The sequence below is a fragment of the Protopterus annectens genome, chromosome 2.part0 (assembly GCF_019279795.1).
Source record: "Protopterus annectens isolate FY-2018-M chromosome 2.part0, PAN1.0, whole genome shotgun sequence".
NCBI classification, from domain to species: Eukaryota; Metazoa; Chordata; order Ceratodontiformes; family Protopteridae; genus Protopterus; species Protopterus annectens.
In genome coordinates, this window is record NC_056728.1 from 548,711,721 (window position 1) to 548,733,898 (window position 22,178).

At 39.1% G+C, this 22,178-nt stretch overlaps 1 protein-coding gene across 1 annotated transcript in view; it reads right to left on the reverse strand.

Moving 5' to 3' along the window:
- Positions 1-6,548: 6,548 nt before the first annotated feature.
- Positions 6,549-22,178, reverse strand: part of LOC122792751 (interferon-induced very large GTPase 1-like) — a 59,980-nt gene continuing 44,350 nt past the window's right edge. Inside the window, exon 2 of the mRNA XM_044060328.1 lies at positions 6,549-11,856. Coding sequence (XP_043916263.1) covers positions 6,941-11,856 — 4,916 coding nt within the window. The 3' untranslated portion in view covers positions 6,549-6,940. The remainder of the gene's footprint in view (positions 11,857-22,178) is intronic.

A 22,178-nucleotide genomic window follows, 5' to 3' on the forward strand; every position in this document is an offset into this window, starting at 1 on the left:
GCATCATGCACAGAGAAACTAGTGTGCTGCTCAGTGCTAGGCTCATACCTGCCTGAGACTCCTAATCAGTAAGCTTGATCATGTCTTGCTTCATCTAGTCAAAGGAGGTATATGTCCCATGTCATTAACACCCACATTGACTATGACACAGTCATACTAGTACCTGTGGTTCAATGACCTGAGTGCCTGTGTGACTCGATAGAGCCTAGCCCCAGAAAGGCAGCTAACCATTATGCTCTCCTTACTCAGTCTGGTGAGAGGGACATCAGTGTGCCTCACTATAGAATCACCAATGATCAAGAAATTTGGCTGAGCACTGGTTTGCCTTAAGGCTTTATTAGTAGAGGTATTGGATACAGTGTTATTATGTGTAGCTGTGAGTGGTGTTTTAGCAGAGTGTTTACATGATGGCTGAAGACCATTTTTTTTATTGTGCTCTGCAGGAGCTCTTAGTGTTCATAGGTTCATAGGTCGGTACTAGGCTATTGGCCCTAGGGTCTATATAAGCCTAGCCAAAAAGGTACCCTAGCTTTCGCCACCCAAGAAAATTATTTTCCTGTGCCCCTGTCGAGCACAGCCACAGAAGTGATCCCGGGATGAATTTCCTATTTCCTATCCAATTGTCAAGATTTTTCTTGAAGAGTGCTAATGAGGAGCTCTGTTTGACATAAATAGGTAGTCTGTTTCAGAGTATGGGAAGTGTCTGGGACAGGAATCTATCCCTCCAGCATGTTCTGCTTATTGTGGTGAGAAGGTATAACCTACAGCATGTAGCTCAGAGGGATTGGGATTTCTTTAAGTGGAGCATGTCCAACAGCTCTGGGTTTGACATATATTTGTATGTTAGGCAGAGATCGCCTCTGAGTAGGCGATATGCGACGGAGTAAAGCTGAAGTTTTTTGAGACGGTCTTTGTAGAGCATTTGTTTGAGGCCAGTAATCCTCTTTGTGAGGTATTTCTGTGGCCTTTCCAGTTGTTGTAGATGCCTTGTGAGGTACATACCAAAAGGGGCGTTGTACTCTATAATGGGTCTAATGAGTGATGAGTAGAGGGGAACAATGACCTCTTTTTTTCTGGATGAGAAACCTTTTGTGATGAGGAGTGCCATGTAGAGGGATTTCCTGACCACTGTGGTGATGTGATTATCAAAGGAGAGACTACTGTCCACATGTGTCCCAATGTCTCTTATCACACTTTCAGTGTTAAGTGGACTACCACCTATGTGGCAGTTCATGGGTACAGAGTTTTTACCAAAGGGGATGATAATGCACTTTTTGGCATTGAGCTTCAGGCCATGGCTTTGACACCAGGCATCTGTCTCAATGAGGCCCTTTTGTAGTATGTCCACATCTTTAGGAGTTTTGATTATGGCTCCTAGTTTGCAGTCATCTGCAAATGTCGTTAGCCAAAGACCTTCTGCATTAGCCTGTACTTCAGAGAAATAGATACCAAACAGGTCTGAAGTCGGATTTGGAGTCTACTACTTTCACAGTGTGGGTTATGTCCATGAGCCAGTTGGCAACCCATCTTGTGACATAGGGATTTATACCTAGTTTAGTAAGTTCATCTATAATTCCAGAGTGGGGGATGGTGTCAAAAGCCTTGGCAAGATTTAGATAGGCTGTGTAAACCACCTTTCCCTTATCTATGGCTTTGGTAACTGCTTCAAAGAAGTCTGTCAGGTTTAGGAGACATGGTCTTCCTTTTAAAACCCGATCTGGGTGGGGTCCAGAGTTTGGAGATTACCAATGTCTTTGCTTATGAGTTCCGTGATGATACGTTCCATGGACTTTCACACTAGGCTCATCAGGCTAATGGGGTGGTAGTTCCTGGGGTCCATCATGGCTCCCCCTTTGTGGAGTGGGATAACCATCGCAGTGCGCCATTCAGTGGGCACAAAGCCTGAGGTGAGGCTATGATTGAACATGGTACATAGGTGGGGTGCCAGTTCGTTCTGTAGTTCATGTAGAACGCGGCCTGGGATATTGTCAGGTCCCATGGATGCTATGTTCTTGGCTTTGGAGAGTGTGTTTTTTACCTGTGCAGCCGTGATTACTGGAACTTTGCATTCTTCCGGTATAGAGATGGGCCCTCTAGGGGGTGAGAGGGGGGTAACAATAGCATTGAACCTATCTGCCAGGATGTTGACAATATCAGTTGGTTCTGTATATTTAGTGCCATTGTGCTGTAACTCAGAGCAGATCTGAGTGTTGCCATTGAGATTCTTGACATAGCTATAGAATGCTTTGTGGTTGTCTTTAGAGTCAGTGGTGATTTTGTTTTCGTAACTAGCTTTAGAGGATTTTATGAGGGATCTCAGCTTCTTACTGAGGCTGACCAGGGAGTTCCTCCAGTCATAGGACTTTACTCTTTTTTGCAACAGTTTCTTTCTTCTGTTGTACAGTTTGTTTATGGCAGAGGACCACCAGATTGGCTTCCTTTTTTTGGAAGATAGCATCTTGGTTCTGTAAGGGACAGCATGATCCATGCACTCATGTAAGTGCTTATAAAGTGCATTGGTGTAGGATTCAGCAGTCATGGGTGTCATGAAGTTTGCCACTTCTGTCTTAAGATGTGTGAAGTTGGCTTTGGAGAAGTTTTTACAGTGGTTTCCCTAATGGGGGGTGGGGGCAGGATGTGGATGTCTAGAGTGATTAGCTTGTGGTCGGATCTGCCAACGAGGAATTGACCTCTGGTGTGGAACGCCGGTCGCCCATGTTGGTAATGACCAAGTCTAGGATATTGCTGCCCCTAGTGGGGGCGTGATAAGTTGATCCAAGGCATTGGAATTTATGAATTCCAGAAAATGTTGAGCAAAAGAGTTGGTACATGAGTAGTTTTCCCAGTTAATGGTGGGGTAGTTGAAATCACCCATTGTTAGGGTGTTGGGTTGCACCCTAATATTTTCCAGTGTATCAAGAAATGAGGAGTGGGAATTCTGGGGCATGGTGGGGGGGTCTGTAGCAAGCTATAATTTGGAATGCGGTCTTGCCCAGAGTTAGTTGCACTTGGATAATCTCGGATGCATTATGCTGTGCAACTAGCCTGGAGGTGTGGATATCCTTAATGAATATGGACATGTTTCCGCATTTAGTGCTTCGATCCGGGTTAGGTGGCCAAAAGGTGTGGTATTAATTATAGCCTGGTAATGCAGGGGTGCTGTCTAGAGCTTTGAACCAGGTCTTTGTCACTGCACAAATGTCGATGTTCTCTATTTTAAAGAGTGCCTCGAGTGAGTGCATTTTGAGGTTTAGACTTCTAGCATTGAGTAGTATTACCCTCAGATTTTGTTTGCTTGCACCTGTTACGGTGGTGAATTTGTCATTTGAACCTTGCCTAAAAAGGCACTATAGGGGTGGCAAGAGCCTTAGCCAGTATCCAGAATCCCAAGGGAAACAGGTGCAGGCCATCTCTGGCAAAGCATTGTGGTTTGTCGATCATGTCATCCCAGGTAGACAAATACTGGATCCCCTGAGAATGACACCAGAAGCTTAGCCAATTGTTGAAGTCAGTCATTTTGTCCTTGTACTGTGGTATCACTCTGGGTGATGGCAGGATGCTACTCAGGGCTAGGGTCATACCTGCCTGGGCTACAAGATTGGATATATCCTCCATGTCTCTTTTCATGTAGTCCAGGGAGGTACGTCTCAGGTCATTCACACCAACATGGACAATGACAGAGTCATATTTGTACTTGTTGTGGAATGACCTGAGTGCATGCATTATGTGGCAGATCCTGGCACCTGACAGGCAGCTGACAGTAACTTTCTCCTTGTTTAGCCTGGTGAGTGGAACATCAGTGTGCCTAAATATAGAGTCAGCTATGACTAGAGTGTTGGGTACATTGTTATGCCTTATGGGCTGTAGTTGAGTGGCACACTGAGTTTGCGGGCTATGTGTCATTTGGGCTGTTTTGGGCGGTAGAGTTTGCTTGCCCTTCTGCTTTGGAGGTCGCAGTTGCTTGGGCAGGTTTTTATTGAGAGCCTCCGTGAATGTAGGTGTGTGTTTTGTGTTTCTATGTGTGTGTTTTGGTGGTGTAGGTTTTGAGGGACTATGTGATGAGTGTGGCGTGGTGCAAGTGTTTACTTTCTCCTCTTGACTGTCTAGTCCAGTCTTAGGTGAAGAGAGCTTATCTTCTAGTTTGGCTATATAAGTGCATCTCTCACAGCTTGTAGTGCTGGATGGTAGGAGGAGAGGGTTGTCTGTGTTCATGAGGCAATTGCTGCATTGCCCCAAGATGTCCAGATTCATCAGGTAGACAGGAGAAAACACCAGGAGCTGACCCTTAGACATGCCTGCATAGGTGCCTATTTATTAAGTACTAAAAACTGCTTTCCTCTAGATAAGTGAGGAAAGTTGAGTGCTGTAGTAATTTGTGGCTTCTTTAGTGCTTACAATGAGTTCTGAACAAGTGCTGAGCTCAAAAAAACAGATTTGAGTGCTGAAATTAAAAAAACAGCTAGTTCTAAGAAACAAAATTAAGCTAGAAGGCTTCCCTCCAACACAGAAAGGCTTGGAGGCTCAGAAGCTTACAAATAGTCCTGGATACAGTAAATCTGTATGTGGACTAGGCTACTTACAGGAAAGGCAGGAAACAAGCTTAGAAACTTTTTTTCCTTCCCAAATGCTCTCTTTGTATACAATAGGAGTGCCTGAAATCAGAATATGATCGCACTGAACTCAGTTGAGTGAGCAAATAAGATGGACGCAGAAGGAGTATCCAAATGCAAATTTACATGAGGAACATGCAATTTCAAAGCCACTAAAATTAACACCAAAACAAGAACAAGGAGAGGGTGGGAACTAACTGTAGAGACACAGAGACACAATTTTCAGTTCAATTAATATTCAGTGAGAAACAAAAATAAATAAAATACAGTACTATATGAAAAAGTGCAGATAGAAGTGTACTTAAATTCGCTTATACATCCAGTTGATTGCAGATAGATCTTAGCCGGCCAAAGCTCAAGTATTTAGCAGAAAAAAAAAACAAAATGTACCACTTATATAAGGCAGGACAGCCCCTAAGCTAAAATACAGAATATCAGAGTGAAACTACCCCCCACTGCTATCAATGGCTACACTTCTAACAAGACCTATGTAGAAACACAAGCTCTCTGTAGAGACACAGAGCCACAATTTTCAGTTCAATTAAAATTCAGTGAGAAATAAAAATAAATAAAATGCAGTACTGTATGAAAAAATGCGGATAAAAGTGTACTTAAATTTGCTTATACATCCAGTTGATTGCAGATAGAGCTTAGCCTGCCAAAGCTCAAGTATTTAATGTTTTAGTACCTGTAAGTTCCTCAACGTGTACCCTGTGCAGTAGGTGTGGTGCAAGTGTCACTGACAAACTCTATACGATTAGTTTTGTTGTATAAGAGAGTTTTGCCTCCAGCATTAAAGTATTTATTTAATGTTTTAGTAACGTTACCTGTAAGTTCCTCAACATAAGTAGTTTTATGTGTAGTGTCCTTACCCTGTGCAGTAGGTGTGGTGCAAGTGTAACTGACAAACTCTATATGATTAGTTTTGTTGTATAAGAGAGTTTTGCCTCCAGCATTAAAGTATTTTACACATTTTGCATACTTTATCTGTTTTATTAAGAATAACTGGGGTGTCAGTGTAGCTGAGGCAATTGCTACAATACCTCAAAATACCCATCTCAACCAGATTGCCCACAGAGAGAGATGAGAACTACATTTCCATTGTGACTGACCTACTAGAGAGGAGTGAGGGAAATTTAAATACTGAATAGGTGATAACACAAGGAATCTGATGACCAACGCTCAGCTATGTGCAAACAAGATGCTCTAGTAGTTAAAAAAATCTATTTAGACAGTAAGAGTATTTTAAGAGAAACTTACACTGAGACATTGGCATATACACAAATTAAAAGTGCTAAGACACTTTTAGAATAATAGACACAATAAGCCTTCAACCAGTAATTCCCCACTCAGAAGGGCATATTGTATCCTACCACAAGAGTGTAGACCACAGACCTTCCATATGTAAGATAACCAGTTTGGATCCCAAGTGCTTAAATCAGAACTTAGAGGCTTAGAATAACAGTTACAATGCAATTAGGCTACTACCCATCAGTATTAAACCTTCCTGATACAAAATTACTGGCTTGGAGCCCAAGTGCTTAATTTAGAATAAAGACAGTTAGAATAACAGGTACAATAAACATGCATCAGCAATTCCCAGCTCAGAAGGGTGGAGGCTACGTTCTCTTCCTACAGAAGTACAGACCACAAACCTTCCTAATGTAGAATAACTGGTTTGGAGCTGAAGTGCTTAAATCTGAATTGAGACACTTTTAGAATAGCAGACACAATAAGGCTTCAACCAGCAATTCTCAGCTCAGAATGGTGTAAACTACCTCTCCCATCCCAAGAGTGTAGACCACAAACCTTCCTTATGTAAGATAACTAGTTTGGATCCCAAGTGCTTAAATCAGAACTAAGAGGCTTAGAATAACAGCTTCAATGCAATTGGGCTACTACCAAGCAGTAATAAATGCAGCAAATTAAAAGAGTTTTTGACAAGGTTTATAGGTAACATAAAATATTTTACAACATATGTCTTTCAGCTCAACAAATAGTTACCATACTCTGGTCAGACAGAAAGGTTAATTGATTTCACTTTTGTGTTACCTCAATATGTGACTTGTTCTAATTTTTATTAAAGTACTTTAAAAACACTACATTTTACATAGATGTTGCATACAAATGTTTATCACATACATAGCTCATATAAGTGCATGTAAATGCTGTGCAGATAATTTCTAGCACACTACCTTTGCTGTTCTTTGTGGATAACAAATGTAAAACAGACAATTTCTATTTTTCAGATATACTATCAAGTTACCGCCTTTTATATAGGATATGGGTTGCATTTACTGTGCGTATCCATGTTTCTTAGTTACATGTTTCTACTTGCACACGCATAAACTGTCTAATGATACATTGTAAATTTCTTCCATATCTTCGCAAACTACTTTCCAGTCAAAATTCCATTCAGATGGAACATCACCAGGTAAGCATTTGTACTCTTTTGCAAATTGTTCATTATACTTGTAGAATGCAGCCTTCCAGTAAGAAGATCCTATTAGACTTGTGTCTGGTGTGATGTCCCAAGATTTGTAGTAATCATTAACAGATTTATAATCCTTATAAGGAACCCATTGCCGATTAGTGTCCTTGTTCCGAAACCGACAGTTGCTTGCAACAAGTGTTGTACAGATTTCATTTACTAACTTTGTTGATTTTTCCCACCTATAACGATTTACTCCCTGTGGTCTGTGATAGTTAGTACTGTGTGTCACATGACCAGGTTCGGTGCATTCACAGGGGGCCCCACACCAGAAGCAATACTTCCTACATCCAGCTAATGTGTCATAAAGCACTTCAGTGGGTGAGGAGAGCAGTGATTTTATTTTTGTATCAACTTCCCACTGATCAATTTCTGCTTCAATGTCCTTTTGAATCTTGTCAATGTCAGTCTCCAAATATTTTAAAAAACACTTCGGATCAGTCAGAGATGCAAATGTGTTCATGTCTGAAGGTATAACTAGATGGCTTTGAACTCTTTCCTTTATTTTCTTGAAAAATGCCACTACCGTTTCACAGTGAAACTTGACTGGGACATTATTAATGTCTTCATCCTTGACTTTGATATCATTTATCTCTTTTCTCAGCATATTAACTAACATTTTTAGGATATCATTGGCCAGTTCAAAAAGTCTGGTGTGTCCATTATTTTGTCCATTACTTATCTTCTTACAATGCTGTACTGTTCTGTCACGTAGCCACTTCTCTTCATAAAATGTACTATTACAAATAAAATCATAGTAATTTTCAAAATTATTTTTAATGTGCAAGTCATACATAATTGCTACATGAAAAATCATTCTAGTTTTAAACTCTCCCCCAGGATAGCTGCTTTTCATGTCATTAACAATGTCAGATCCCAGCCTTTTCTCAATTGCTTTGATAATTGCTGGTTTCAGAAAGTTTTCAGCATAAGTTCCTGCCATTGTTTGGCTTATATCATTAGTTTTGTACAGTTCCTTAAACAGGCAAAAATACTTCTCTCTCTCTCTAGCAAGTAGTTTTAGAGGGTCATTTTTTTCAGCAAACTTTTCATGCATGTCCTTAAATTTGGGGAGAGCAGAAGTACATACAAGTAACCTAAATTCCAAAATAAATTCAGATGAATAAGAAAACCTGTCTGTTTCCTGTTCTGTAATATTTTTATGTATGCAATGCAAAAGTGAATACCAGTCACTAGGATCATAGTCTCTATCTTGTGACACAATGCTATCTACAAACATGCCACACTGTTCCTCTACTGAGACAGCTTTTTGTTGGGCCATTATTTTATCTGTGTTGTTCTTAACAGGAGCAATTATAAAGTTGATTACATTTATTACAATATCCTTCACACCTGAGAAATGGTACAATTTACCTTTTACTTCTTTCATTTTTTTGTTTACACCTGCTGACATTGCTGGTACATAATCTCTCAGACAGCTCTCCATATCTGCCTCGATATTAATATCTTTGGACTGAGGAAATGAAATAGAACTAATTTCATTATCCCACATTTTGTTAAAAAAATTTAATAATTGCTCATCATTTAGTTTAGAGCTATGTTGTTTGCATTCTTCCAATTTTTTAAAAATGCACTTTTCAAGTTTTATTTTGTAACTTGCTTTTAGAGTTTCGATTTCCTTATGGCTTTTTTTCCTCACTTCTGCATCTTTGCACCTCTGTGAGGCAGAAATGATAAAATCTTTTGCAAGATTTTCAGTGCTATTAATAAATCTCTGTCTGTATTCTACAAGAAGTTTTGCCTTTTCTGTGTTATCATTAAAATACTTTTCCAGATGCTCGAGTGCAGCAGTTTTTCTTTCTGTACCCAGTTCATCGAGTTCTGCTTTTAATGACCTATATATGTCAGTTTCAGAAGCTTCAGTTCTATTTTCAGCCTGCATTGTCCACTCCTGCACAGCTCTTCTCATCTCCCAATCCCAGTCAGCATATTCCATTGTAAGGTGATGGTAGGCCTCAGCTGCTAAGCTGTTTTTAAAACTAAATATAAAATTTTCCATTTTTACTGCATTCCAGGTATCATGGATCAGTTTGGAGAAGTCATTAAATGTTGGCTTGTATTTATTGCAGGTCTGAATGGTTTTAAATAAGGCCTTTTTCAGATTAAATACACTTGTACTGTATCCTTTACTAACAGATGCCATAGGGCCGCAACCATGCCAAAGGCCTGCAATATACCCCTTGGATGTATCAGTGTCAAAGGCCATAATATCAGTAAATTTATTAAATTTTCCCTCACATTTTTCCATTTTTGCTGCAGCTCTTGTAACTTCATCTAACTGGTCCATTAGAAGTTTGTGAGCCATCAGGTTTTGATCATAAGCAGAGATGTCACCAACATTTTGATGAACAAAGACACAAATTGGCTTCTTTCCAACCTCTTTCATTCTGATAAAGGCATGTAGAACAATTTGTAATGTGTCCTTCATTTCTGAAGAATGTTCCATGGACATATTTAGCAAAGTCATATCACTTAATCCAATCACTAGTGTTGCCAGTTCATTGTCATGTTCATAGGTGTCCGTTAAACTCTGTAACTCAGGGGCTTTTAATCCTTCAGTATCAATAATCATGAGGAAATCATAGCCCAGCTGTGATTGTAAGCTGTCTGTGATATTAATCAACTGCATAAATGCGCCTTTTGTACATCTCCCACTGCTCACAGCAAACTGCATCCCAAACATTGTGTTCAGCAAAGTTGACTTCCCAGTGCTTTGTACACCTAACACTGTCAGTACAAACACATGTTTATCTTCTCCTACAAGTGCAGAAACTTGGTTTAGAACAGCTTTAACCCAGCGTGTTGGTATGGTACCAGCATCTCCATTAAGAAGTTCCAGTGGTAAACCATCTAACAATAATTCTGCAGCTTTACGAGCTAAAATGTCATTAGATGGAATTCCTTTAAACAATTCAACTTTTTCAGTTATCAGAGTTTCATAAATCTGTCCCACTTCACGCATGAAATGTTCTAGCCCTAGTGAAGCAGTACTGAGTTCATCATTTATCTTTTTAAGCTCAGTTTGTTTTTGTTTTATTTCTGCCTCTGTTTTTGTTTTGATTAATGCTTTATATGTACTCTTGTACTGAGATCTTAAATCAGACATTTTAGTTCGAGACTGAGAATCTAACTTTTGCTTCATCCACTGAAGAAAAAGTTGTCTTTCCGTCCCAGATAAATGAGTCAGATTGTGAATGAAGCTTTTCATAATTTCAGGAAGATCTTTTTGTAACAAAGCTTGTCTTAACTGGCTCTTTGTTCTTTCTAAGTTTGTGTTATAACATTCCACATTTCCTGAGCAGTTTTTTAAACGGCTTTGCTCCTTTTCAATATTTGACAATTTCTTGCAGGTTTCACCTTGAAAGCTGAAATTGCTGCATTTGAACTGTGATATATCTTCATATTTAATAAAATCAATAATGTTTTCAGACAATTTCTTTGTAGATTTAATTTTATCATCATCTTCATCTATGTGAATGTTACAATGCCGTGCCACAGAAATCATGTCCTCTAAACATAAAATATTTCCTTGGTCACACTGATCCACAGCCGACTGTAGTGTGAACTGAAGTTTTTCTGTAAAACTACAATCATTTTCCTTGTGTTTGATAATTACATGTTTTTTGAGCAAACAAAACTTTTTTGCAAAAGTCATTAGTAAATTTCTTGAAGACTCTGATGTAACATCTGAGGTTAATACAAGATAGAGCTGTGCATTGCCTTGTGCAAAGTCTTGCAAGTACCGAAGTTTTGACTCTGTAATATCAGCAAGGAACACAAAGACAGCTGATGAGACTTGTGTTAAAAATTTAACTTGTTCTGGTGCTGTCTGGCCATCACCACGGAGGTTAATTATCTGAAATGGTTGTGTGAAAACATCAATGCTTTCAGAGTCGCAGGGTAAGTACCATGTGATCTCTGCAAGGCCTTCAGAAATTTTCCTGGGTAAATCTGCAGAGTCCATCTGGTGATGGATAAAGATGTTCTGATATTGCTGTTTGCTGCTAAGTAAGTCATTCAGTGTTTTAGACTTTGACAAACTGATGTTGCCTATCCTTAGAAATGAGAAAGTTGGAAATTTCAGTGAAACCACACATTCTTCCTTGAACCCAGTACCACCTATTGGGTTCCACTTCTTTATAACTGAGTGCAGTGCCCACAGAAGGAATGTGCAACTGTTGTTCCATGTAGGTAGTAACAGCGGTAATGCAAGCTGACATGAAGCTATTTTTACCATAAGTTCCTGTTGTAACAGAGCATCTGAACAGAGAAACACTGACACAATTACATCTAATGGGTGGATCCAGGAAAATGTTGAAAAATCAGAAGTTGTAAAAATATTTTCAGATTCCAACTCCCACACATGATTTTCAATGGCATTATTAAAGCTACATTTTATATTGACTGCACTGGAATCAGATCTCATTATCTTCCTAAGAAAATACCACGGAAGATGTTTTAGAGATTCTGGTGCACGCCCTTCCAAAGATTCAGCACTAATTTCTAGAACATTCCTCAGTGAAAGCTTAATTTTACAGTAATGAATTAAATCCAATTGTGTTAATACTTCATCAGCATGACTGTTCCATGTGTGCCTGTCCAAGCTGATATCACTCAGAGATTCAGATTTCTCTTTCGCCTTGTCATTATCTCGCAAACGAATATTCCATGCAGGTGTGTTTGTTTCTTTGTCACAACAAATATTTTCATCTGCTTGGGCTGCTTCTTTTTCATCTGCAAATATAATTATGAGAATAAAGTATTTTATTAATGAACAGTACACCTAAATGGATTGTAATGAGAAAATACATCATAAATGTTACTCTAACATTCAAAATAGTTTATTTATTTATTTTGACATTTATTAACTGGGTATGTTCGACTGAGCATGAGCCCATTTTCAGCGGAGGCCCAGGGAGAAAAGCTCCAAGATGAGCAGTTATAAAACCAGACATAGCATAGAATACAAATAGCATAGATTATTAATAGCTTAAGATACATGAAAGACATTGAATATGAAAGTAACAATACAATGGACTTAAATTTTACATACACTACAAATATAGTTCAATCCACAAGTAATCAAGTAAAAGTGTAATAAAAACCTCAAAAAATATACAGTACTGCACCAGTACTGTAGTTACAACACAGTACTGCAGTCAGTAAATGAGCAAGGCCTGTAGTAACAGGATACTGAGTAATAAAAAAGTAATGGAGTTCAGTAGGGTTAGGCAGGGTTGTGGCAGGAGCAGATCCATGAGTGCAGAAGAGATGCTTTTCAAGCTTTTCTGACAGTGTGGGTATTGGAGATAGTCCTGATGGATGGATTCCTGACAGAAACACGTCACTCAGAAATGAGCTAGTAATGGTAGTTTGAATCAGCATTGCTCACCTTCTAAGACATTATCAGACGGCATGCAAATTTAGAGACAGACAAGTACACAACTACTTCAGTTAACTATGTAAATGAATGTAGACAAAGTGGGAACACGACAAATTTAGCCAGTATAGTGGCTGTGTACAACAAACTGAAAGAACTCCATAGCAAGACAAGTCTGTGAACAGTGTGTGACTGACTGCATGAAACTTACTGTTTTTTTTTTTAGAAAATAAGGACAAGTGTGCATGCAGGAAAGATGTACCATGTTAAATCAAGTATGTTTATTTTCAAGAAGAGGAAAAAAACAGAATTAAATGCTTTACAAAATGCAGTTGTAATTTTCAGTAAATCGTGTTGCAGTATAGAATATAAAAAATGTGTAAGAATATGCAGTTGTCTTTTTTAGCAGAGATGCAGAAAGCCTTGGAAATTTTAATTGAGCCACACATACATTATCAGATTATTTTCTTCAAGAAGCACCTTAAATTAACTGCCCCCCCCCCCCCCAGTTAAGTGACATTAGAAACAGGAACTTTGCATTCAAAACATAAACCAAACTGGAAACAGAACTGTGACCATTTTAAGCTCAGAAGGTGGCAACTGTCATAAGCAGAATTTAGACTTTGCATTTTAAAGTGTACATAGAGCACTTCTATTGAACTGAAAGCTCACGCTTGTAATGCATTTCGTCTGAGATTTCTTTATCTGGTAAATATTTTTAACAGTCAGAGGTAGAATTACTATCTTAAACCTTCTGCTAGGGCTAGTTCACAATCAAAATAACTGTAATCATTATTTTTCTAAATGCAATGTTTGATTTTTTTCATACATTTCTTTATGCAACCATTTATTGTTATATATGTAATTTTACATAATGCAGTAATTGTATTTATTTCAGGTTAAGACTTGTGTTATTCGTTTTTAAAAGCTTGAGGCTCGTGGTTTATTAGTATAGTGGTATGTGTGTAGACTTGGTGACTTATTACATGTCGGCATCTGCCTTTTAAGGTGTGACTACTGAACCCAAAGCCACCAAACAACTGTATTATGTGTAGATTATTTTATGTGTGAACAGCAATTGTGTTTGTAGTTTGATGGCTTGTCTAGCTGCTGACGGTGTTAACATAAAATATGAAATGGGAGACACCATGAAGGTGTCTTTAGCCCATGGTAGAAACACATGGCATTAAAAGCCACAAGCCTGAGACCAAGCTGAGGGAAGTCCTGATAAACCAGTGAATTTAATTCAGCTCTGTATCTGTTGAGTTTAAAGCTTACTGGAAATGGTAGGTGTTACCCATAATCCAAAGTAGCAGTCCTCAGTTGCTGTATGCTCTTAAGGAGACTCGCCCTTCTTATATTATCAGATATGTCAGAGATGTAGATCATGAGACCATAGATCCTGGTCATAACACATTAACTGGTGACATTGTGTAGGATTACAGCTTATAGCATCACACATTAGTCCCAGCAGTGAGGATTAAAAGTCTGTACCATGACATATTAATCGGTGTTTCCAGTGGGATTTTATAAAATGGACTTATATAGCGTGTACAACAGTTTTATCACCAAAAGGTGTGTGTAACTCTTGAACCATAAGGTAAATGCTCAAGAGTATATATTACATAGTCACTTTATTTTCTATTCATAGCTGTTAGGAAACAAGCAAAATGAGCGCTGATTTATATACCAACAAAACAATAGAATAACTGTTCATAGGCTACAGATCAAAATGACTCCCACATACGTCTCAGAACAAGGATGACTTAACGACAACCTTGTGTTCAGTCAAAGGTCAGAGCACTGAACCTAAAGATAGCCAGATTAGTGCCCAAGATGTGCAGTATGCAAAAAAAAGGGACACCTGGTATGTCCACAGATAATCTCAAATTGCAACTGGAGCTAAAGATACTTAAACTGAGAACAGACTGTCTGGAGGTCAAACAAGTGTGGAGACAGGATAAAGTTACAAGAAAGGAAGTGTCAGCATGAACTATTCATGGCACAAATAAGGGATTAGGAGTAAGAAAGAATAGAAAAAAGCAGCTTCAGCATGAAAAGGAGAAGCTCCTTTGTGGTCATGTGCACCTACGTAGCCCTGGAAGTGAAGGTCAGTACTAAACTCTTTCCTCAGTATAAAGAGAAGGGTAACTTTGATAACTGTATTAAGGATGTAAATGTCTGTGTGTGCGTGTGTGTGTGTGTGTGTGTGTGTGTGTGTGTGTGTGTGTGTGTGTGTGTGTGTGTGTGTGTGTGTGTCTAACAAGAACCAACCTGGCCAGGGCAAGGGGTGAAATTTTTAATTTTTCTGCTCACAGGTAAGGCAATGCATGCTTTATCAAAAATGTCTTACTCTGTTTTGACTGTTGTAAAGTTAATGATGTTTTTTTTTTTGAATGATTTAAGCACATGCCTGATGTTTATAGAAGAACATTTACAGAACATGTGGAAAAAAACAGTACACAGTGTTACCCATTTTCATTGCAGAAATAAGCACTATTTTAATAGGAAGATGACTGCATATCTAGGTGTTACTTTTGAAATATGGGAGAACTTATAATAAAGGAACAAGACTCAGCAGCTTGACTCAGGATATGAGAATTTGGATGACCACATGGGAATGTACCTCATCTGATGAGATGGGTAAAAAGGGTAACATCTGTCTAGCAGGCAGGGCACAACTGCAGAAGAAGAAGGTAAGTCATAGAGCACATGGGTTTAATGGAACCCATGGGGTGCAGGCTACTGTATCACAGGAGGATCTACAGGCAAAGGGGTAAGTCAGTAGTTATGAAATATTCCACGTATGTGGGATTATACATTTCCAGTGGACCCCCATTGAGCATGTAGAGTCAACATGCCCACATAAACAGGGTGAGGAGCAGAAACCATATGACAGAGGTACCAAAGGCAGCCACACAGTGTTGCTGGGGTGTCTTGAAATTGCAGCTGCTCTACATTATTACAAGGACGTGTGCTGCATCTTGGTAAAGGGAAAAGCATTGCTAATCAGATTTAACTATTACTAAGCTTGCAGTTGTTACAAAGGAACATTCCTTCTCTGGGTATTACATCCACTAGCTAGAATTCAGTTCGACTGGAAAGAGAGTCACAGGGAATTTTAATAGGAAATTACTTTGAAGATATAGTACCTTGATTTTAAAGACATGGGCCTTATGCACGTGTAGTTTTATGCAGGTAGGCGTGCAGACAAGCACATAGGGAGGCATCAGGTGTGAGACTCAGCTACCTCTAACAGAGGCTGGTGTGCCTACTTTAGCAGAAGAGGTAGATAGTAGCAGCAATCCTGAATCTGGGCAACAACTGCCCAAAGGTACTGCACTGCTTCTGGAAGTGGCTACTTCAGGGGATGTGATAGTTAATAGCAGCAGGTCTAAAGTCAAGCAATGGTTGTCAACAGGGTCACGGTATTAAGTGTGAAAATCGGTACTTCAAGTTATGATAAAATTAAACTACTTTGGCCAACTTAGTTTAGTCATCTGGGATAGAGGGTATGTTACTTTCCTACAATACTGCAGATTATATCAAAGTAGTAGATGTGTGGTATTAGGGGGTGTTCCTATTGGTCTGGGGATATACCTTAGGACTGTTGCATCAGGCAGTGAGGCTGTATGTGTTTGGGATTGTATAACAGAGTAAGTATGATAGTCTTTCTCTTACATTCAACTATTGTGTAACTTCAGAGTTGGTATATATAAAGTTGTGGGGGTATGATGGATAGTCCCATTATATTTATTTTTATTTATTTTATTTATTTGACAGACCAGGAATGTCAGACTGAGCAAGAGCCCTTTTTCAGTGGAGGCCTGGGGAGAAAAGCTCCATATCATCATAAAGTTAAAAGACAGTAGATTAAGTCTAGTAAACAACATATTTAAAGACATAACATATTAAAGTACAGTACACGACAGATGACATAGCAGTGGAAGCATGGAAGTGCTTAGGAGAAATGGCAGTGGAGTTTTTAACCAGATTGTGTAATGAAATCATGGGAAGTGAAAGGATACTGGAGGGGTGGAGAAAGTGTTTTAGTACCGATTTTTAAGAATAAGGGTGATGTGCAGAGCTGTAGTAACTACAGAAGGATAAAATTGATCAGTCACAGCTTGAAGTTATGGGAAAGAGTAGTGGAAGCTAGGTTAAGAAGGGAGGTGATGATTAGTGATCAGCAGTATGGTTTCATGCCAGGAAAGAGCACTACAGATGTGATGTTTGCTCTGAGAGTGTTGATGGAGAAGTACAGAGAAGGCCAGATGGAGTTGCTTTGTGTCTTTGTGGACTTGGAAAAAGCATTATGACAGGGTGCCTAAAACAAGCAAAATGAGCGCTGATTTATATGCCAACAAAAGTTGTGATATTGTATGAGGAAGTTGGGAGTGGCAGGGAAGTATGTAAGAGTGGTACAGGATATGTACGAGGGTAGTGTAACAGTGGTGAGGTCTGCAGTGGGAGTGACAGATGCATTTAAGGTGGAGGTGGGATTACATTGAGGATCAGCTTTGATCCCTTTCTTATTTGCAATGGTGATGGACAGGTTGACAGACGAGATCAGAGAGGAAGCCCAGTGGACTATGATGTTTGCAGATGACATTGTGATCTTCAGTGAGAGTAGGTACCAGGTTGAGGAGGACCCTGGAAAGGTGTAGATATGCTCTAGAGAGGAGAGGAATGAAGGTCAGCAGGACTAAGACTGAATATGTGTGTGTGAATGAGAGGGAGGACAGAGGAACAGAGAGGATGCAGGGAAAAACTTGGCGAAGGTGGACAAGTTTAAATACTTGGGGTCAACAGTTCAGACTAATGGTGAGTGTGGAAGAGAGGTGAAGAAGAGAGTACAAGCAGGGTGGAGTGGGTGGAGAAGAGTGTCAGTAGTGATATGTGACAGACGGGTACCAGTAAGAGTGAAAGGGAAGGTCTACAAGAGGGTAGTGAGACTAGCTATGTTATATGAGTTGGAGACAGTGGCATTGATAAAAAGGCAGGAGTCAGAGTTGGACATGGCAAAGTTAAAGATATTAAGATTTGCACTGGCTGTGATGAGGATGGACAGGATCAGTATATTATAGGGTCAGCTCAGGTTGGATGGTTTGGAGACAAAGCCAAAGAGGTGAGATTGCATTGGTTTGGACATGCTGAGGAGGGATGCTGGGTATATTGGGAAAAGGATGCTAAGGATGAAGCTACTAGGTAACAGGAAAAGAGGAAGGCCTAAGATAAGGTTTATGGATGTGGTGAGAGAGGATATACAGGTGGTTCGTGTGACAGAGTAAGATGCAGAGGACAGGAAGAAATGGAAACAGGTGATCCGCTGTGGCGACCCCTAACGGGAGCAGTCAAAAGAAAAAGAAGATGATCTTACATAAAAATAATTAGCAACATATTGAGTGAAACACGTAGAGTGAAAAACAGTATGTAACAGAAAATTTGACTACATAAACAGAGCTGTTACTGAGAAAAAGTTAGTCAAGTTCTAAGATACAATTCCATATGTAGTTAATAAGAGGATGTGTCATTACTGGAGATTAAAGAGGATTTGGTAGGAAAGGTTGTGAGGACAGAGGTTGAGAGTGAGACTAAGGTGTAGTTATATGGAAGAAGTTCATGGAGGGTTTTTACAGTGACATGTCCAGGTGCAAGTAGCTGTATAAGTTTTGGCCAATACATTTTTTGGCCTTATATATATATCTAAGAGGTTTTGGTCAGCACTCCTAAGGTATCTGTCTGGAGTATATTGGCAGATGATCGAAGAAATTTCAGGGCAGAAGGAGAATGGAGTGAATGACAAGTCATTGTGAAAAGAGAAGCTGTTTAGAAAACTCTATCCAGTTTAAAATATTGAGGAATTGACAGTGATGACAGTTAGAAGGTAGATTAGCTGCAAACCTGATGATTTTGTTGTAGGTGATTATCTGCTTCGTGAGTAGACAGGACTGGATATTAGTTAAGCTATAGTGGAGGCTTGGGAGAAGGTAGGCATGGGAAAGTGTGATTCGGGACTTCTTTGTGAGGAATTTGTTTATTTCTATAAAGTAGTCTAAGATTTTGGTGATTTTATTAATGCAACTGTGGACATGTAGATCAAATTTAAGTTGGCCATCTATAATGGTGTGTGGTTCTACATTGATAATAGTGTTGTTGAGAGAAGTTATAGTGAAGGTGGGTTTAGAGAGGGTGCAAGATTTTGGTAAGAATAGAAGCAGTTTGTTCTTTATGGGGTTTAGTATAAGTTGATTCTTGGAGAACCAGTTTTCTATAGAGTTAAATTAATTTTGAGTAAGGGTGTGTAGGTCAGAGAGACACTATTATAGATGGAGATAGTAGTGGAGTCTTCAGCATACTGAACGAGAGAAGAGTGAGGACAGGAAGTGTGGAGGTCATTAGTGAAGATGTTAAATTGTCCTGGACCAAGGACTGACCCTTGAGGAACTCCCATAGTGATGGGGAGGAAGGGAGAATGTGCAGAGAGCCATTTGACAGACTGTAGTCTGTTGGAAAGGTAGTTGGAGAATCAGGAGATAGTAGAAGGAGAGAGGGTAAGATTGGAGAGTTTGGACAGGATGAAGTGGTGAGAGACAGTGTTGAATGTTTTGGAAAGATTTAGAAATAGATAAGAAATGAGCTTGCTTTGGTCTCCGGTGTGGGATATTTGTTGAGTGAAGGAAATGAGGGCAGTAGAGGTACCATCTCTGTCTTTAGTGATCCTATCAATATGTGGGACATGGGAGGTACCATGTATGTGTAACAAACTGTTTTATATTTACAGTACTGGCTACAGTTACAGTGTACTCCTGTACCCTCACTGACTGTAGTGATACTGTCAGATAACAGACATGGGTGATGTATGTATAATTCAGGTGTTTTACATTAACAGAAGCAGCTACAGTGACTGTGTACCTCTGTACTGTGGCCTCCTGTACCATCTCTGTCTGTAGTGATCCTATCAATGAATGAGACATGGGACATACCATGCATGTGTAATAAAGCTATTTTATATTTACAGGAGTAGCTAAAGTCACTGTGCACTTCTGTCCTGTGTCGCTATCAGAGGAAAGAATTTGTCTATGCATGGGCTAAACTCTTGGCTAGGCTTATAAGGGCCTCAGGTCCAATAGCCTAGTAACTTCCTATAATCATATGATCCTGCATTGATGCTATACATGTGCACTACAGCTATTTAATGTCATTAGTTATGAGCAGAACCATTAATAGAGTGTCCCAAACAGGGCAGCAGGCCCTGGTGTTATTTGTCATGAAGCACTGTCAGCAGGTACCAGTGATGTGGGAGTGTCGTATCAGCATTCATAAATGAATGTCTGCACTGTGTTTGCAGTCATGGCTGAGGCATTGCTTATTGTGATGTAACTGTCAGCAGGTACCAGTGATGTGGGAGTGTCGTATCAGCATTCATGAATGAATGTCTGCACTGTGTTTGCAGTCATGGCTGAGGCACTGCTTATTGTGATGTAACTGTCAGCAGGTACCAGTGATGTGGGAGTGTCATATCAGCATTCATGAATGAATGTCTGTACTGTGTTTGTAGTCATGGCTGAAGCACTGCTTATTGTGATGTAACTGTCAGCAGGTACCAGTGATGTGGGAGTGCTGTATCAGCATTTGTAAATTAATGTCTGCACTGTGTTTGTAGTCATGGCTGAGGCACTGTGTATTGTGATGTAACTGTCTGCAGGTACCAGTGATGTGGGAGTGCTGTATCAGCATGTCTGCACTGTGTTTGCAGTCATGGCTGAGGCACTGTGTATTGTGATGTAACTGTCTGCAGGTACCAGTGATGTGGGAGTGCTGTATCAGCATTCATAAAGGAATGTCTGCACTGTGTTTGTAGTCATGGCTGACACACTGCTTATTGTGATGTAACTGTCACAGGCAGTTTTCTTCTTCTTTGTTTGCTCCTGTCTAAATGTATAGAACAAAAACCATGGCAATACAGGTATCATATATGTCCAGTATAACTGTTTACACCATTAAACATTGCTGCAATAACTACAGACTGCTTGTTTAAGTTATTTGTTGTATGAAAAATATATGTATGTATATGTATAACAAACTAGAAGTTAACTAGCCATATAAATGCATTAATAAAACCCATTTCATAGACTATTTCTTCTTTGATCTCATAAATCCATAAACATGCAAAGAAGAGTTATTAATGGATGTTTTCAGGCTGTATAGAATCCAGAAGGAGATCTCACCTTGTATTGAAGGGACTGATACTCATTGGGAATTGTATATTTAGTTACCAGGGAAGATAAAATAAATAGATGATATGAATTATTTTCAAAATTTGTATTTTTATTTAGGATCTAAGAATCATACCACAGACCTAATGTAATACCAATAATACAACAATATATTTGATAATAATTGTCCACAAGGAAATATCTCTTTGCAGTTTCTACAGATGTGAGATGTGGGACCAGGAATCATAACCATCTTAAAGCCAACATAACCTTGTGGGTACAGAAAATGATGTCATTCCAGATGTATTGTTTTGAAAAATTAAATTCCAAGGGAACTCAATAAATAATTTATAGGAATGTCATGCAACGCTATAGTTAGAAATTATAAACAATATGAATAATTATTGACTATTATTGCACTAGTTAGTACAAAAATTCATGAGACTAACATAGGTGTTGCTGAATGTGATATAAAGGGTAATTCTGGGACCCTCTAAGAGCAAGTCCTGACAGACGGAGACTGAATGGCTGAAAGACTGGACATATACATATTAACTCTGAGATGCCATTCCATGGAATACTTCTCCAAAGTATGGTGATCTGATAGTTGGTATACATAAGTCTGGGCGTGTAAGGGGCAAACCCTCCACATTGGGGGTGCAGGGGGCTTGCCTCCTCAGCAAAAACAAAGTTTTAAGGAGAAGACTGATTTTCGAGATTCGTTGTTTTCTTATAGTTTCAGTATTTTTTTTTTTCAGCTTGAAATAAATATTTTTGGAAGAAAGATTATCGTTTTACTAGATACAGGTAGCCAAAGCAGTGTAATCTAAATTTTAGATGGTAATTTTAATATCAATATGACCCAGCTGAAAATTTCTTGTGAGAAGACATTGTGATAAACAGTGGCTAAGGAAGCCTATGCCTCAGAAAATTGGCTATGTCTACTGGATGAAGGTGCAGATGCAGCCCAATGAGTTTAAATGATGGAAGTATTCAGTTCAACAAGGTGTGTGTGAATGAGTACAAAAGTGAAAAGAAGTGATGTGCATGGGTATAACAGCAGGCAAAAGGAATGAAAAACTAGAACGTTTTCTTTCATCTACATTTTCTACACACTGGTATGAAAATAACCATGGCTGTTGAAATGACAGCTATACATAGCAGGAAGAGTCACTGAGAAATGGAAGAAGAAGCATGCAGTCCATCTGTCCACTGTGTCTACAGCCTGTTTGAAATGACAGCTGTGCATGGTAGAAGAAACATGAAGTAAAGACTATGGCACCAAAAATGCAACAAGTATGTGCAATAAACTCCCCAAAACAACAAACCATCCCAAACACTATATAAAGAAGACAAGGAAAATAGAACACGTGGTCTACAGCCAGCCAAAAAATGTCACACAATGATTTAGGAAAATATTTCATGTATGTTACATGTATATAGGGGCAGACACACAA